Source organism: Orbicella franksi, chromosome 2, assembly GCF_964199315.1.
Source record: "Orbicella franksi chromosome 2, jaOrbFran1.1, whole genome shotgun sequence".
Lineage (NCBI taxonomy): Eukaryota > Metazoa > Cnidaria > Anthozoa > Scleractinia > Merulinidae > Orbicella > Orbicella franksi.
Window position 1 is genome coordinate 20151462 of NC_138146.1, and position 18794 is coordinate 20170255.

General features: G+C 38.9%; 1 protein-coding gene and 1 pseudogene across 3 annotated transcripts; both read left to right on the top strand.

The window, feature by feature from the left end:
- The first annotated feature begins 1355 nt into the window (after window positions 1-1355).
- On the top strand, window positions 1356-3642 carry LOC145478542 (histamine H2 receptor-like; annotated as a pseudogene).
- Window positions 3643-4489: 847 nt separating this feature from the next.
- On the top strand, window positions 4490-17613 carry LOC145478531 (uncharacterized). Of its 3 annotated transcripts, none has more exons than XM_081456586.1 (12): window positions 4490-5031; window positions 7063-7179; window positions 7777-7863; window positions 8050-8121; window positions 9710-9931; window positions 11263-11325; window positions 12692-12801; window positions 14151-14223; window positions 14690-14765; window positions 15182-15332; window positions 15721-15797; window positions 16141-17613. In XM_081456586.1, the coding sequence occupies exons 1-12, from the start codon at window positions 4984-4986 to the stop codon at window positions 16797-16799; spliced, it is 1755 nt and encodes a 584-aa protein (XP_081312712.1). In that variant the 5' UTR covers window positions 4490-4983; the 3' UTR covers window positions 16800-17613. The 3 variants fall into 3 exon arrangements, with proteins under 3 accessions (XP_081312712.1, XP_081312714.1, XP_081312713.1); XM_081456588.1 differs by having other exon boundaries at window positions 15248-15332; XM_081456587.1 differs by having other exon boundaries at window positions 7777-7857.
- Window positions 17614-18794: the final 1181 nt, after the last annotated feature.

Genomic DNA, 18794 nt, shown 5'->3' on the forward strand with positions numbered 1-18794 from the left:
CCCAGATCACCCACGCAGGAACAAAGTTGGCTGTATATTTTACCACAAGACCATACGAACCTTACACAACGACATTGAGTATGCTAGCTAGGTTTGAAAGTTTGAAAAAGTTTGAAAGTTTGAAAGTTTTAGAACTTTTCTGTGCGTTTTTGTGAGCGTTGTTTAAGTTTTCGTGCGCTATGAGTTATGGGTAAATGTAACAGTGGCAATCTTTTTTCTTCTAACTTTTTTGAAAAAAAAAATCGTAATAGGCCCGTCGACTTGCGAAAAACGTTTTTTATTTCACTAATGCTTTTTTTTTGGTAGAGGTTTAGAAGTTACTGACCGAAACTCATATTGACCTCCGCGGGGTCCTAAAACTCATCGCCTGATCAAAACTAGCAGTTTAAAGTCGAAACGTCGCGATTTACATCTCATATGAGTGTAGCATGAGAAAAGCCATGATACATTTAATTCTTAAAAATATTTTTAGCCTTTATAGGACCATGGGCCTCGCTATTAAGTTCTGCGGAGGTTTTCATGTGGAGAGGAAAATTTCAGTGAGTTATTTTTTTTTATAAATATGACTAGATTTTGTTGGCCTGCTGATTGAGTCGCATAAACTGTGTACATGGCGCGAGAGGAAATTAAAGCGACGGGTTGGAAAAATGAGAAATTTCCCCTTAGTAAAAAGAGTTTAGTTAATTTGGGAAACATATCGCCGTTTGATTGTTGTAAACCAGGAGTTAAACATTATTTTATTTGATAAGTGGGTTTTTGCTCCACTCCACAAAAATATAAAGAACCTACATGAAGCATCTTTCTCGTAGCCAATCTCTGCATTTTCCGTAAGTCGTATAGCTACCAGTATGACTTGAAATACTGTTATGTTCTTTCCTAGTCTGATGAATCCTGCTAAATAAAGAACGTTTCTTTTTTGTTATATATCAGTCCTCGCTTATAATGATATCGAAATCATAATTTCTTCAATTAATATTTTCGTTTTGAAAATGACAGGTTTCAGAAAGGAAAATGAAGTGTATGTACAATTCAATACGATAGTTGCTCATTGTTGTTATATACAGATAAAAACATATTTTTTAAAGGAAAATCAAGATTACACGAGGAACAGTATACCGTTTCTTAATTTAAAACAATGTGTATCAGCTTTTACTGGGGCTGAAGACTCTGGAAACCTCGCTGAAACTGGAAAAACAAAAAAACAAATTGAAGAGCTCCAGCTACAGATGGCTTCGTATTTAGAAGACTATGTAATAAGCAACCTGTCATAACGCGTTATCAGTTTTAATTACCCTGCATCCAATATATCAAAAAATTTATTATTTTTTTTTGTGTGGTAATTAAATAAAAAGAACATAGGGGTGTGCGATGATACACGCAGTCGAACTTCCTCAAGACCTTTCAAGTTCTTCTCCTATACTTCAGTTTAGTTACGTGTGTACACAGGCGTTGCTTTCCACACGACGAAATTGCATATGCCAAAATATCGAGCGAAGTTTGAAGTTTGAAACAAAGAAAAAACAACACCAGGCGTCTGTAATGAACATCTGCCGGTAGAAGTGTCATCTATCACTAGTGTGCGATTGGTTGCCTAAAACCGTATTTTGTAATGCTGCCATGGGCCAGTGTTAATTATCCAAAAGACGCCAAAAGTGCGTTTCATCCACCTTGGTCCTCACAATCTGCAGATGGCGTTTTTGCGATCAATTTATACTTAGTACAAATTAACTCATTTTTTCGGGTTTGACTGCTGTTAAAAACCCCTCTATGTTTCAATTCATCATGGAATCGGCTGCGCTGAACTCAAACTTGTCAGAAAAAAAGACAGACATAGTGTGTTATAACATGAACGCTGACTACTTCAAAACTGGCGACTTTCTCGACTGGTATATCGCTAACTCCGTGCTCTGCGCAATCTTAGCCATCGCCACAACAATGGCAAACTTGTGCATTCTTATAATCATCTGGAGAACTTCCTATCTACACACACCTTCAAACGTCATTCTTTTTTCCCTCGCGCTGTCTGATCTTGGTGTCGGTTTATTGGCTCAGCCAGTGGCTGTGGTTAACACCGTGGCTAAAATCCAAGGACTCATCAACACGGCTTGTATTTCTGGAGAAGCTGTGGCTGCCTTATCGACTTATCTATGCGGTGTGTCTTTGTTAACCGTCACGGCAGTGAGTATTGATCGATATCTGGCGCTGCATCTTCACCTCAGATATAAACAATTGGTAACAAATAAGCGCGTTATAGCACTGCTCGTTTTGACATGGTTGCTCGTGGCTCTTGTTTTACTAACGTGGTTGTGGTATCCTCGGTTTATCTTAGGCTTAGGTATAGCTGTTGGCTGTATCTGTATTCTTATCACATCCGGTTGTTTCTTTCGTATCTACCTGGTTTTGCGATATCACTTTAGGCAAATCAGTATCCAGACCCATCCTAAGACTGAGAATCAGGAATCAAATGAAGCACTCAACTTGACACGCTACAGGCATGTTCATGGTTTATCTCGTCTTACTGTTCTGTTATCTCCCTTACCTCAGCGTGGCTTGTGTGGTGGCGGTACAAGGCATTAACACAACCAATCGGCTTTTGTTCGAGCTGGCGAGAACTCTTGTTTATGCGAATTCTGCTATTAATCCTTTCATATACTGTTGGCGTCTCCAAGATATAAGAACCGCCGTGTTACAACGTTTGCCTTGTGTTTAACGATTGACCTTCATCGATAGTCTAGGCTTGCACCATTTGTCCGGTCTTTCTTGCTTAAGGAACCAGTTCCCATTGCCGTTTGCAGAGTCGGGCATAAGGCCAGCAATCCTACAACTGCAATCATTTTTGCAATCCCGGTTTCTGCACTGCGCCAACTTCTTCGCGAATTCGATTGCTATGGGCGCCCACCGTCAACTAGATCGTGGAGATCGTTCTGCGTTTTAACAATAGAACTGGTTAGCTTTTAATATTTTTGTTGAACATTGTAATTTTTTTTTTCAGCAAGGGTTTTCCTGAGGAAATATTCGATTATTATTAAGAGTGAGTACAAATAAATATTAAAAGGTTGAGCTCATGATTAGTTCAACCAGCCAGGAAACAGGTTTATTGAGTGGTGTGTACCAGACTGGTACGAATTGCTTATTGGTACTAGTAAAGGACATTAAACGCTCTGATCTGTTTTATACAGTCAGCGATTCCAAATAACATGATTGCTCTTCCGTACGGCACACTAACAAACACCCTGACACCCTGCTACTGAATAGCCTACTCGGATGTATCAATCTGCTTTCCTTGTCTCGTACTCATCGACAGGTTCGTCATATAAACACCTGCTTAAGGTAATTCCTCTGAAATAAAAGTGACAATAGATTTTTGTTCAAACTTTGTCCACTGAATGTTTGTCATATGATAACTTCAATTTTGAAATAAAAAAGGGGGGTGCCCATGCTCATTAAGGAGCAGTGAGGCATTGAAAATGCCCCATTTTGGCATTATTTAATGCTTATTATAAAACCGCATTCCCAGTAATTGTAAAATCTTTGTGAGCCCAGGCTCATAAGAAAACGCATTAAATTACAGTCAATACATTGTGTCGGACACAACTAAACATTTTAAGTTTGATTCAGACAAAAAGCTAAATCCTTGATTAAAATTTGAACTACATTTCTTGACGTGGCTACCGACTGCAAAATAGAAAAGACCACAGTGTATCTGCTATTTTTCTTATTTATTAAATTTTCAGCAACAGAATTTACATCAGTCTTTTCTCACGCGAAGCTTATGATTAGTTGATTACAATGACTGGAAAAAAAATTGGGGTGCTCGTGCTCGTTGGTGAGCTAGAGCCATTTTTCAACTGAAAGCTCAATCAAATCCGTCATGTTTTCAATATGCGCGTGCACGAGCGCGCGCTAATGACGCCATAAATTATGCGCAGTAAGAATGCGCAGTGCAAATGTGAGGAATGACCTTAAAAACAGGAAATTTCAAACCATGGCTTTCATGTGATACCATGGCTCTTGAATAAAGCGGAGGAATTACATCATTTACTCTTAATTAGATTTAAATACAAACAGAAACCCAAGTCATCTCCCGATCAGGGTTGCGACACGCGTTCATGCAAACATCGTGCGCTCTCAACTTATTTTATTGCTCTCTATTGAATTCGCACCTCCGCAAAGTTTTGATAATGGCCATCGAGTGTTTTCTTGCTTTCCATGCATAGACAGACGATTTCCATTCCCGTGTACTTTTAGCTCGTTTACCGAGAGAGTGATGATAACTTTCCGTCAATGGTTAAATAAAAATCTTATCCAACCATCATTGTTCAGTTATTGACAGCCACTGTGGTCACTCTCGTATTCGTCGATTTTTAGCTGAAGTAGCAATTGTATTTATACATGAACCCATGACCCATGGGCTCCTAATTTATGCATTTACCCGGCTATTTTGTCTACCTTATCGTTTTTTTCTTTTTATAGAAAAGCCCAATGAAAGCTCAGTATTTTTTTTTTTTTTCAGCTTTCAGTATGTAAGCACCTATTGGCAAGTCTGTGCCACCAGAGTATATACCTTGGAATCCGTAGAGAAACATCAACATCCCCATGCATCCTTTTTTTCCAAGAGCCCATCAACTGGTTTTTTTTTTTTTACTCTATTTTTTAAGTATTTCTACGGTAAATATGTGGTGTGTGAAGGTGACCAGCATTTGTGTGTATTTTGCGTCTGATATGTGAAGAAGGTTATCCGAGGATTCATTAGAGCTTTCCGCTTCACCCCGACCCACCCCTCCGCTCCGCGCGTCGCGATAGATCGCGGTCGCGCAAGGGGACCGAGTGCTAGAGCTTAGTCTCTCATCAGCTATTCAAACAAACAAAAATTGCCACGCACCGGAGATCAGAGAGTGACCCTGATCCGTCCTGTTTTTTGCTCATATTTGATGCCTTTTACATTATATTTTTCCTTTTTGAGTCACGACCTGTCTAGATGGAATGACTTTAGCCAGGAGTGAGAGAGAATGGGCCATTCTCGTGAACGAAGTAAGTGGTTTTCATTGCAAATCAGCTGAGCTATGCCCATGGATCCTTCGGCATATACATTGTAGGAAGCGAAAAATAGCGCGAAAAACTGCCTCGTACAACCACTCTATTTTATTTATCGTTTTTCTGACTTAAATTTAAAACCTAGTGCATTCAGACCGTCGAAATAAGCGGGAATTGTAACGTTCGTAGATGTATGAATGCCGAATGACTACAATTATAAATTCCCTGAGATGTATGCATTTTGAATATTCTTACCTTTCGTGTAAAAAAATTATGTCACGCTTAGCTAGGTACACAGCTTAAAGCTACTCTGAGATGTTGTGAGCCTCTAAAATTATAATGGGAATTTTGTTGTTTAGCTTTTCTTCCCTTTCGGTGTAATGTACATTTATTCACTATTTACAGTACGGTTTAGTTCACGCTGAGAAAGATAACATCAGAATATTGTCTGTATCAACAGCTGTCTGTGACCACAGATTTAAGATTTTGCCTTTTAAATCAGGTCAAATTAAAATTGCAGAAGTTAATTCACATAAATTATGCAGACATGGCCCGTCATTTTCTTGTGTTCTCATATTTTAACCTACTGCACAGATCTTTCAATAATACGCATGCGCTGAGGTTCCAAACCTAACTGACTCTTGCGTTTTTTTGGCTGCTGACAATCATGTTAAATTACATTGTTATACCTCCCAACTCAAATACGTTTTCCAGTTGGAGGAGAATGTGTCACAAGTTGTGGGTCAAAACTCGCTGACTCCCTAGGGCAAACAAGACTTACGAACTCCTTAGGGAAACAACAACTTTAACTTTAGACTCGCTTGTGATCAGGTCATGCTCCTTGAAACCGCGGCAAATTTGTGAGCCAGCTTTGAGGTTAACTTCTGTTTCCTAAAGGTTGGTTTTCACTAGCGACGGAGTCAGAGTCAAAGTCTGAGTCGTAAGAGAGCTTACGACCTAGTGAAAATCGAAAATAAGAGTCATAAGCGGAGTCATGAGCTCGACGGAATCAAAGGCAGAAGAATCAGAGTGTTTCATTTTCTTCTGATTCCAATGCTTATGATCCAGTGAAAACTAGATTGTTGCAGTCAGAAGCAGAAGCAGAAGAACCAACCAATCACTAGGCCCGGAATCAAAAATTATGATTGGTTTATTCTTCTGCGTCTGCTTCCGGTTCCGAAAATCTAGTTTTCTTTAGATCGTGAGTGACAGGGTCATAAACAGAATGGGTGTTCTGCTTCCAACTCCATCAGTTTGATTTTCTCTAGATCATATTGCTCTACATTTCTTATTACGATTCCGACTACAACTCCATCGCTATTGAAAACCAGCCTTAAAAGGTCTGCTAAGATGATTGACAGGAGAGCAGAATTCATGGGGAATTATTGAAAGGCACAGAATTTGAAAGCCTCACTTAAAAAGTATACAGTAAACAATTACCTTTTAAGCATGGATGTACATGATTAGGTATTGTTTAACCAATATTTTGTTGAGTAATGAGTTAGGAATTCATTAATATTGTTTCACAGTGTGTCTGAGTTAACATTTTCCATTCTGTTCATCTCAACAACTAGAGTATTTGAAATTTAATAAGTAGTTTGTGACTATGTTCTGCATTTACTCTTTAATATTGTCTAAACATTAGGGGAAACTGAACATAAACTAATAAGGATTGGATATTTGTATTACCCAGGAATGCGATATGTTACAACACCAATTTCCGCTCTACATGTATTTTCTGTCAAGTGGTCTCACACAAGGTTAAAAACAAAATTAAAATAATTTCAAACTTCTTAAGCTCTAAAAGTGGTTGTGGTTGCTTACAGGAGGTCCCAAATGATTTATATTACTTGACTGGGAAACTTTTGGTATTTTTGAAACTTGTCGCTGAGGAGAGGTGGTTGCTTACAAGAGGTGGTCACAACTGGAGGTTCCACTGTATGCCGCTATAAAAACTTATTAAAACTATAAAAAACCCTCACATGTAATTCTGTTTGCTGTTGTCTGTAACTCTACATCTTTTTTCAGTATAACATTTGCAAGAAGAAATTAAACAGTAAAAGAGAGGCTCTGAAGATTCTGACAAGTGACTTGGAACTGTGCCAAAGGGAGAGGGACATTTATAAAACAAAGATTAAACAATTGGTAAGTTAAAAATTGGTCCAAAATAGACCATATTTGTATTCTCAGTATTGAACTGGAACTAGCTTACAATGAAGGCTCACGCAGGAGAAAACCATTAAAAGGGATGGAATGTCATTTGCATATGACAAGATGCCTCTCATTTAGCCTCAATTGTTAGCTAACTACCATAGTTCCAGTCTGATACCAAGAATATGAATATAGTCTATTGTTGGGCATTCCCATGTGGCCATAAACAAGTATGGGGAGTATTTAAGAGCAACGATGATGTCATTACCATTAATTAAAGAAGCACCTTACCTCAATTTGGCAAATATAAATGATGGAAAATTCATAGTGTTGGTTCATTCTCCTTAAAACTCATAATTTTTGCATTTTATGCTTTTACTGAAAGTTTCTCTGATCCTACAGCCAAGATGTTTTTTTTTTTTTCTCTCTGCTTGGGCAGGAAACAGCCACCAGTGAGTGTCTTAAATGAAAAGCAAGATAATGCTCCAGATCAAAACAGTAGCAAGAGAACGCTCAGTTTACCCTTCATGTTTCAACTGTAGCATGATCAGTTAAGAATAACCTGTTGATAAATGTAATTTACTTATTTAGTTAAAAGAGGTTGAGGATTACAAGCGTAAAGAAAGAGAACAGCTAGTTCCAAAATCAAGTCCTTCAACACCTGTTAAAAAGGTACAGGTATGTGAATTTTCAAAGTGTACAATGTACATGTATCTTTTGTATGTTCTTGTCTTGCTATCTTACTACATGAGCAGTCATATTTGGTATGTTGTAGTCTGTAGTTTTCTTTTGCACTAGCTGACATCTTTTGTCTGCTAAAAAGTGTTTTTAATTGATAATTCAAAATTATCTTGTTGTTGATAGAGAGGAGCATCATTTTCTGGCCACAGTGTGTGGGAACAAGAGCTTCAAAATGTCAGAGAGAGGAAACAAAAGGTAAGTTTAATGTTCCCTCGAGATATTAAGTTCACTTTTTGAATTAATTACTGTTATGTAATTTACACCAGGAAAGATGAACAGTTTAAGTTTCGTGTCATTACATGTAAGTTAATCAGTTTGGTGTACTGCTGTAGCTGTAATGATTCAACTACAATCCTGGACAAAAGTCGTGGGACAAATTTGCACTTTTAGCGCTTTTGCGCACATGCCATACGCAAATACTACTTCACCTGCCTAACCTCGCCCCCCACCCCCCATACAATGTTGAAAACTACTACTTACAATTTCTTCTGATTTTCAACATTGTACTGGGTGGGGAGGGGGAACAGTAACACGTTTTTAAAAGGAAAGCAGCACCTTTTTCAAACTTTAGTACTAAAACACAGATAATTTGTTAAATTACACAAGTGTCCCAAGGACTTTTGTCCATGATTGTAGGTAGTCATTGCTATGTTGCAGTGCATTAACTGTAAATAGTTAGAGTGAAAGCTAAGCCTGTCATTGTCTCTCCTCATGCCACCAGGTGCCTGCTAGGCCTTTGTATTCTCTCTGCTTGGCTCTAGTCTCTTGCTTATATCTACAAGGTTTCTGGTGTCTGTAAATAGCATAATATTTAATAAGCCCGAGCCAGGGGGTACTCTTGATTAATTCCCCTAATGTGGTTGCTCTCCAAGACTTCTAAGTTTTCATCCTCCCATGGCTGCAAGCTCTATTCACCAACACAAGTGTTTTAGGGCACCAGCTACACACCCACCCTTTGTCACAATTCTTCTACATTGTAGCAGGAAAATGGCTGTGTAATTTTTTGTTACATGTAGATGTCTGGCCATGTCAGAAGCATTTTCCAGAGATTAAGTCAGCTCATCTCCAAGCAGTACAAAAGTTGTATTGAAAGTACTGGGCTTCACACTAGAAGCTAAGTTAGTTTCAAGTAAGCACTTGACTCAAGTGCACTTGAAAATCTCAAGTCACACATAAAGTTGCTCAACAACACGTTTTTCGGCAAAGAAATTGCTGTAGGGCTTTAGCTAATCGTGAAAATGCATTTCCGTGTGACTAGTCCAATGTTCAACAGAGTTGTTTAGGTGCAAAGAAATAACCTGGTTGAAACTTGAAACAGCAGGTGGTTTGTAATTGTAAGAAGAGCACTTGGTGTCGAATGATATGAAAAGGGATGGTTTAGGCTGCCTATGGAATTGAAATTCAAGCAAGTTGTTTATCGGTCCGTTCATTAGAATTGTAGCAACACTGCACATCGCTTTCAGTTGCCTTCCATTTCCTATTGGTCATTCAAGTGTGTTCTCAAGTGTGGTGTAGACCATACTTGGTGGTGCACTTTAGCTTTTTTGATCTACGAACATTTCTGTGGTCACTAACTGAAGTCCAAGTAAGTACATTTTACCCCTTCACACACAAAGTAGGTTCCAAGTGCACTTAGATTATGCTTACAAGCTCTATTGTGAAGCCAAGTATTATTTTCATTGATAGTTCCATGATTGAATGATGTAATGTTTTCTCATTACCAAATTGTGAATCCCATGGCCTTTAACAGTAAACTTTGTTTATTTTCTATGGCCTGTGTCAGACCCTATCCCAGCTATTGTGTGAATCACGCGGGGAAAACAAAGCTCTGAAAAAAGACTTTGCTGAGTTGCGTCAACTGTACAATGATGCTCAGGAAGATATCCAGATCCTGCGTGAAGCACTGGCCAAAGAAAAGAACTGCAGCAGTAAAATAAAAGATGGTACAGATGGTATAGATCCACGTCAGGATCTCATTTCTGAGCTGGAAAAGAGCCAGGAGAAGGTTTGATGAGAATGTACAACTATTTACAGCCACATACAAATGTAACTCCCCTAGCCCATGTTTTCATTGGCCAATATTAATTAACAAATGGTAAACGCCATAGCGTGCACTATTGAGTTATGGATGCACTTGGGAGGTTACATATCATTGAGACATTGGAACAGAAGTCCTTTTATTGAGCTACATCACAAAAAAATGTTCGTGTAGTCTTACATGACAAGAGAAAACAAGTGCGCGAAAATTCATTCATGACAACCGACTGCACACCAGTAACTCGATTAAGTTTCATCTTCAGACAACTGAGAAGACAGTTTCGCATTTCTGGCAGAAGGACGTTGGTCATTACTTTGGAAACAATGTCTGTCAAAAGATTTGCTTTGTAAACATTAGCACACACGTCAGCAGCGTACACCCATGGGCAAATGGTAGATGCTAAATTAACCAATCAGAGGGCACGCTTTGCTTTAGTTATGTTATAAATTAATTTGAAACAGCATGTTTGCAACATTGGGATATTAAAGGACAAGGTGTGTTGAAAAATAAGTATATTTGAACTTAAATACATTTGAATCTCTCTTCAACAGCCACCGTGGAAGCAAAGGCAAGTGGCCATTGTAGAGAGGTGGCCATTACAGGGGGCGAGGGTGGGGGTGTAATATGACACCTATTTATTAGGGGGTGCAACAGTTTTATTTTTCAAAAAACTTATATGATAGTATGTAACACCTTCGAATATATCAATAAAACAGAAACAGGAACCAACAGATCACATTTTGTGACCTTTTATACGTCAAAAAATATGACGCTTTGTATACACCATTTGTCAGTTGTTAATTAACTGGCCATTGTCAAGAGGTTATTTTGGTTGCTGGGACCTGCTTTAATGGCTGTTGCTGTTGTGGAGAGGTGGTCATTGTAGAGATGTTGAAATAAAAGTGAATGTATGGACCATCCACCAAAACAAGAAACAGTGGCCATTTAAGAGAGTTGGCCATTGTAGAGAGGTGGCAGTTTGTGGAGGTTTGACTGCAGTTAGTGTGTTAGATTCTGCAGCTGTGATTTTAAACCTGGCAATGACCCTTAGTAGACAAGTTTTTTTAGAAGGAAGTGCTGTTGTTGTGGTCAAGATTCAAATTTCCTACCTGTGTATGGGCTGCGTATGGCTTCTGTATGTACATTGGACATTCTTCTCCTTTCTCAATTAACTGAAAATATGTAGCTAATCAGAAAGCCAAAATAATTTCAGGTATTTTGATTCATGCAACGATCATAGTGTCCAACAAAAAGTTCTTACATTTTAACCTGTAAAATTTGGTGTTTATCATATTTAGATGATGGAGCTGGAGAGGGACAAACTGGCTATAAGTGATGAAAAAACTGAGATTGCCATTGAGGTGTGTGTTTATCTCTATTTTTATTGTTAAGTACTTACCCTTAATTTACATTCCTTTAGGAACATTCAGATGTGTTTAAGCTACACGTTGTAGGGTAAATAAGGCGGAATTTGTCAAGGTTGGTGCTATACAATGTAATCCCTTACTTGTATCTGCATACACTATCTTACAAAGCAACAAAAGACAAAACAACAAGTTTCCGTGTTTTTAGTTTTCTTGTCAAGCGTTTCATGTTTCAAGTTTAAATAGAAGTATGTCCAACTTTCTTTGCAACTCAACTCACAGTTTTTTGCATTTTAACTCCTGAATTGCTTAATCAAGTTACATGTCCGGATTGTTATGGGCATCAGATTATGCAAATATTATGGTCTACAAACAAGATCCTCATGACTAAAAGCTCAGTAATTTTGGTGCTTGGTCATGATGTCCAATCATGTTCGGACAATGACAGATGACCAAATGTCATCTCCAGTACTGTAAGGGCTGTTACGATTACTTCTGCAACTTGTCTTGGAGTGACACTGCTTTAAAAAGTTGCCTAGAGTACCATTCAGGGAAACACAATTAATTCTTTTCTATACACCAGAGAGACAAAATTTGAACTCAAATTACAGTCAAGGCATGACAATGGTTTTTCAGCTTTTAATATTGTATCAGTATGCTTTACTCTTTACGTTGAATAAAAGTATCTACAAATTTATGATGTTTAATTTGAGAGCCTACTAATATGGACACCTGGATGGTACTAATGGTGTCTGTATTAGTTGTGGCTAATTTTTATTGTTACATTAAAGGGACACCAACACCATTCTTAGCATGACTTTGGAAATTTCAAAAACATATATCGATCTTTGGAAGCTGAGCAATAATGGTTTTATTTTGTAGAGCAGTCCTCGACAAATGATTGGAACCCATTAGGAAGTGAGGATGGCTAATGATGGCGAGGATGGAAACTGATTGTGATATGGATTTTTGATAAAGCATCAGCTCGAAATTAAAATCGTTGAAATTTTGCAAAAATGTTGCTGCAGTGTAGACTTTCATCAAGAAATTGCTTTAAATCATTTAGTTAGAGCTAACTAAGTTCTTATTACATAAATTTAGGAACCATTTTGTGAATTTATAACAGTTTTAAGCAAATATATCGGGACAGTGTCCCTTTAAGCTATAGAAATCTTTCATTTTCAAGCAGGATACTTGTACAACTGACATAATTGTAACAAATAAAAATATACAATTTAGCAAGCTGTCTGTAATAAGTGGTTGTCTGTGTTAAGTGGGTGTCCATGAGCAGGGTTCCACTGTACTCTACCCATGCACTTGCATTTCTTTTATGTATGTTATTTTTCTTTACTGTGTCATTTAGAGAGATCACTACAAGGACAAGTCTGAGAGGCTAAACACACAACTGAATTTTATCCTTGGTGCTGATGACAGACGACTGGTCGACATTGACTCTGTTCTCATGGAAAATAGGTCAGTTCAATTATACTCATCATTTTAGTTAGTTCAGGATCGATTCATACATTTAATGCAGTCTCATTGTATGCAACCATGGTTAGTAGTCATCCAAAATCACATCTAAATCATCTCCAAGTATTATCTATTTTGTACTCCATTTTTTTTACAATTTGTGTGCAGGGTTACCATCACATGATGTGCAGGCTCAACTTTGGACAAAGGGCTATTGTTTTGCTCTTTGAAGCTTGCAGGTTTTCATAACCAGTCTCCACTACTAGCTATGTTGCAACATATGCAAAATATATTCAACTTGGATGTAAGAATTCCCAGTTGATATACTGTGGTCTGATCTGCCACAAAAACTGAAAAGTGTAAAAGCATACACAACAATGTCTATTGGTATTATGGGTAGTGTGAGTTTTGATAGTTTATTGTTGCTTGTTTGAGGTTCATGGTGTGATCAGCAGGCTTTTAGCCAGGATTTGAAAAGTGGGCGTCCAAAATGTGCTTTACGGCCTGCTCAAATGAACAAGTTTTAAGGCAACCGATAAAAAAGTAAAACAATTTTCTTTAATAAGTGGCAGTCCACAGGATGCCTGGACACCCGTCTGGCTAAAAGCCTGGTGATCAGTAAGGAGGGAGCCAGGAAGGGGAAGCTTGAATACACGTGGTTATTGTTTCCTTCTATCAAACAACCATAAACCACCATTACCCATCATACTTTTTGACATTTTCGCGTAAGCTTATACTGTGGAGGCGCGGTGGCCTCAAGTTTAGTGCGCTCAACCCCCAGAGCGAGTGGTCCAGGTTCAAGCCCTGGCCGGGGACACGGTGTTGTGTTCCTGGGCAAGACACTTGACTCTCACAGTGCCTCTCTCCACCCAGGAGTATAAATGGGTACCGCCGAATTGTTGGAGAAACCTGACAAATTGCGGGGGAGTGACCTGCGATGGACTAGCATCCCGTTCAGGGGGAGTAGAAATACTCCTAGCTGCTTCATGCTACAGAAACTGGGATAAGCTCCGGCAGCTACATGTATGAGCCATTCGGCTCCAAGGCTTCACTTTATTTTATTTTTTTTATATACTGCTTTATAGGACATCCTTTGCCAAAAAAATTCTTCGAAAGGAGTCCATGCATTGTAGTCTGAAATAAATGTCAGGTCAAAATGATTTTTTACACGTTTAATCTGATTTGCGTATAACCTTTGTTGCAGATTATTATCATAATGTTTAAGCAAAGAAAAATACATATCACTGTAGTTTAATTAAATCATTTTGACCTGAAATAATGTGCGAGCATTTGATTTCAAATCACTCTTTTTAAATTTTCCTTCCCTAAATACTCGCACGCTTTATTTTCAGGTACTTGAAGGAACAAATAAAGCAGCTAAAAGAAGAGAAAAATATGGCTGTGTCAGCTTTGACAAGATACAAGGTAAGAAACCTATACTCTGTAAGTGTTTTTTGACTGTTATCTCAAGCGAACCTAGAAGCTCAGTGCAATACCTGTTTGAAAGGTTGTCCTTTATTCACGGTGTACCACTGAGTTAATGGTCATTACTGTATTTTACCGTACCCAAATTTGCAATTAGCCACCCAGAACCCTTGTCTACTGCAAATTATACAAGTCCGTCTGCTGAAGTCGGCCAGATATCGAATTCGGGTACACTTAATACCCAATTAAAAGTTGTACCTGTTTAATGCCAACTACAAAGTATACATGTGGCTCCGCCAAACTCGCCTGAAGTGCTGTTGAGGAATAACAAAAAAAAAAGTACGATTAGGCCTGTGTAAGTATAATGTACGTCTTACCTATCTGAAGAGATTTGTAACGGAGTATATCAGTTCTGGTGCGTAATAATCTAGTTGGTTATCGTTTGTCTGTTTTTTTTCGTTCACAGAGTACTTTTGAAAAGCGTAAGAACAAGATTTTAAAGGCACAGTTTCAAGGATCTTATAGTAACACGGCCAAACATGGTAAATACACCGAGTAGATTGCTGGGCTGTCATTAAGTTTTGAGTCAACCGTAGTCTTGATCTTCACACCCGTAACAAACTTGTTACCTTTTGAGTGAATTCTCTCAACTATAGTCTAGTTCACCCGTAACATCAAGGGCCCATAACATACAGGTGTAACGGGTTACGGCCCTTCTTGGCACCCCTGCATTATGCCTTAATTGTAGCAGTACTATCATTATTTTTGTAACACTGATCATGAGATTAATTTGTGATAGCTGTACACCCATTCCTTCATTTTGAAGTTAAGACAAAATTAGTGAGTTAACATGAGAACATTATTCGAATTAGAGAGTATTATTTGAGGTTTTCATCTGATAAGAAATATGAAAAATTGCTCATGGGACTAACTGGGCGTGTCTGACTTGTTTTTTAAGCTGTGCCTTCGCTCTTCTCTGAGCTTGTAGGACATCTTAGCTCTAGTACATCACCATCCACTGTAGCTGATCTTCAGTTCTTGGCTAACTCGTTATCGGAGACTCTCTCTGAGAAGGACACCGCTCTACAGCATCTGAGAAGTGCTAACAAGTAAGATCTGATTCCATTAATTTTATTATATTTAGTCCCTGCTCCGGCTTGTATTTTAAAGCATGCCTTTATTTTTATAAAGTAAAATTCACTCTACTTTCTTTGGAGTACACGTAGATGATTAGGACATATCTCTCAGCACTTGCTGTGTGTGTTGCGTACCGCTGAAACCCCAAAAAGTGCACTTTTCTGCCATGAATCATATACGTTTTATTTTTGCCCTAATCTTTTTCAAGCAACCTCGTTACGGAGTATGTAGCCTGGCAAAAGACTAACGTTCCTATTGAGGGTTACCTACTTGTTGAAAGTTATGGGACGTTAATTAATTAAATTATAATCAAAACCACGTGATTGTTATCTTTCTTTTTGTTATCATAACCATCGTCAGGATTTTAGGACATCGAGTTGCAGAACTGGAAAAGAAACTAAAGACTTTAGAAGTTTCAGGCTTGTGGTCTTTACAAGGTTTGTACCAGGTTGTGAATATTAATTTAATTCAACCTACACTTTCTGCAAAGGTGATGTGACTCTGAACATCCATCTCGTTACTCTGCGTTCTTAACATGCATTGTTCCCTCCCTCCCTCCTTCCTTCCCTGCCTCTGTCGCTCCCCCTATCCCGCCATCCCACCGTCCATCCATGGCATCAATGATAAATATGCATTGGACCGTGACACACGGTTCTCGTCTTCCCCTGAAAATTTTTCTCCTGGTTTTGGTTAACTCGTTTACTGCCTCCTCTGGAATAGTGTTCACAAGTACTATGCGAGTAAAAACATTCTAAAAACCGTTGGTTCAATCTGTGTCAGGGCACCGAGGATATGGCTCCACAGAAGTAGATAAGCTGAGTTGTGATAGACTTCAGTCATTAATTCCGGAAGAAGAACGCCGATCAAATGGTCACAGCAAGGATCGAGACTCTAAGGAGGATGCAAACACGCGGAGCGAGCCAGACTCCCCTTCATCTCCCGGGTGGGACGACGGGCCCCGAAGTCCTGTGCTGGATTTACGCTCTTTTCATGGTGTGGTCGAGGAAGGGGTGCTCGTTAACGTTACTGGAAGTCCTGGTGACGAGCTAGAAGACCTTGGCTGCTTCCCATTTGAGGAAAACGGTGATGATGACACAGACGGTGAAGTCGAGGATTTACATTCGGAGGAACTTCCATCTACAAAACCCGTGCACGAGGAATTACCAGAAGCAGAACAGCAGGATCTAGAGAAACGCTGCAGTGAAGACAAGCTCACACGTGAAAAAGGTTTTGATGATGAATTTCCTCAACGAAGCAGCGTGGATGGCAATGAACTAAGCCATAACGAAGAAAATTCCTCAAAACCCTTTTCCCCAGAATTGAGAAATCGTAAAAATCAAATACTAAGTGACGAAGAAGACCCAGACAGCAAATCCGTATCAGACGCTGAGCTTGCTAACTTGCTGAAATCAATCAGTTCTGATGAGGAGAAGGTATAAAGCCTGTCACGCAAATATTTTCGTGACTCCGGTGCTATGAAGGAATGGCATCACGCAAATACTGCCTGCCAGGATTGCTCATTATCTGCCTGGCACGGAAATTTTAATATTTATAATGTTTACAATGTGGCAATTTCTGCTTAAGTGCGCTACTGAAAATGTTCTCCAAAGGGATTATTTAAAGGTATGGTCCAAGCGACTGTAAAGTGTTAATTTATTTCTTTGAAACTGGAGGGGTTCTTTGCCTAGTGCAGAGCTGTATTGTATACTGTCTATACTAAACATTTCCTCGCTAAGAAATGAAATGCTCTCAAAATGTTATGACAAGTGGGTTTTTAATGATAATCATCTTAACCAGAAGCATATCACCTTACGGTTATATCTTTGCTAAAATGTGTAACTTGCTAGAAATGTGTTTCTAGATTTTCTACTCAAATTTCTTGTACGATATTTTGTTTAATTAATGATCAATTCTTCTGCAAGTTTAAAGTAATCAGTTGGTGACATCAGTTTTCGGAAGGTTTTGGTAGTTGTGGCTATTAGTAAATTGTAAATTTAGTTTTTCTATCTTTTACCAAACACTGGACTCGGAAATATTACGAAGCCAAACGACTCCCTCCCCTTATTTTTACGTTAGAAATGAAAGGGGCTTTTACTCAGTTAATTAAGGGCTTAGTTAAAGTTCCATATTTCGTAACTCGTATTTAATGGCGATTTCATATTGCACACAAGGTGTGCCAAGTCAAAAAGAGGTGATTACTGAAACGAATTCTGCCCAAATGTGTCTAGGAAGTTCTATCCTTTCCCAGGCTGTTTTTTTCTTTTTCTTATTCTTATTCTTATTCTTATTCTTATTCTTATTCTTATTCTTATTCTTATTCTTATTCTTATTCTTATTATTATTATTATTATTATTATTATTATTATTATTATTATTATTATTATTCGTTTTGCGATTCTTGGGGGATCGTAGCCTGCGAACGCAGACGTATTTCCGGCTGTCGCTTGTCGCCGCCGAAAATAACGTCTGCGAACCCGAGCCAGGAAACGATTTCTGTGACGTAGGAATTTTAGGCCAATAACAGTTTAGCTCAAGTAGCCCCAGAACTACTGCGCGAGGTGTTCGCTGCGAGGAGCACTCGAGTTTAATTCTATCATGGAATCTGATTGGCCAAGGAGAAACAAAAGTCATTACGTCGCAGAAATCGTTTCCTGGCTCGGGTTCGCAGACGTTATTTTCGGCGGCGACAAGCGACAGCCGGAAATACGTCTGCGTTCGCAGGGTAGGGGGGTCGAAAAGCAAGCTAGAAGATGCAAACCAATCCCAGGACAATGTTATAGCGCAGCTATCTACAACCGAACTACTAGCACTTTGGAACACTTGCGACTTGCTCGGGCCATACACCTTCAACTGGATACTTAATCTCCTATGAACAGGTTTAATCTCAGGTTTTCTAGAGGCCTAGGGGTATATTTACGGTAACGGGCGAAAGCCGAGTGAGCCGAGCGCGTTTCACGTGCAGGTTTCTTCCGGGACTGTGCTCAGTTCGCGAATTCTTTTCACCTTTTATATACCCAACAAGTAAGGCCCTGTCCACACTACGTCGGAGGAATTTGAAAACGGAGGTTTCACTCAGAAAACGCATCAAATGTTTTCCATCCACACTACACCAGAAGAAGTTTAAAATGCAACGATCATTTTATATTTGTGTTTGCGGAAGTCTCAGTCAAGAAAATCACATGATTATCGTGACACTATCGTTTTCGAAAAGCTCCGTTTTCAGTGTTTTTCGCCCACACGAAAACGAAAAGCCGGCGTTTTCAAATTCCTCCGGTTTCAAGACCGTCTTCGAAAAGTTCCGTTTTCGTGACAGATTACTGTGGACGGTAGGCCTAACGTAACCGTAGAAATGAAGTTCTTCGGTGTATTGTGGACGCTGCCTAAGCTGGCTTACAGGCTAGCGTACGCGGTAAGATTCGCATGACAAAAACTCC

Excerpts from the sequence above, each read along its gene's own strand:
- LOC145478531 (XM_081456586.1), top strand. The coding sequence starts at position 4,984 with ATGACTTTAGCCAGGAGTGAGAGAGAATGGGCCATTCTCGTGAACGAA. Across the intron at positions 5,032-7,062 it reads GGGCCATTCTCGTGAACGAA|TATAACATTTGCAAGAAGAA; the intron begins GTAAGTGGTTTT and ends ATCTTTTTTCAG. Across the intron at positions 7,864-8,049 it reads CACCTGTTAAAAAGGTACAG|AGAGGAGCATCATTTTCTGG; the intron begins GTATGTGAATTT and ends TGTTGTTGATAG.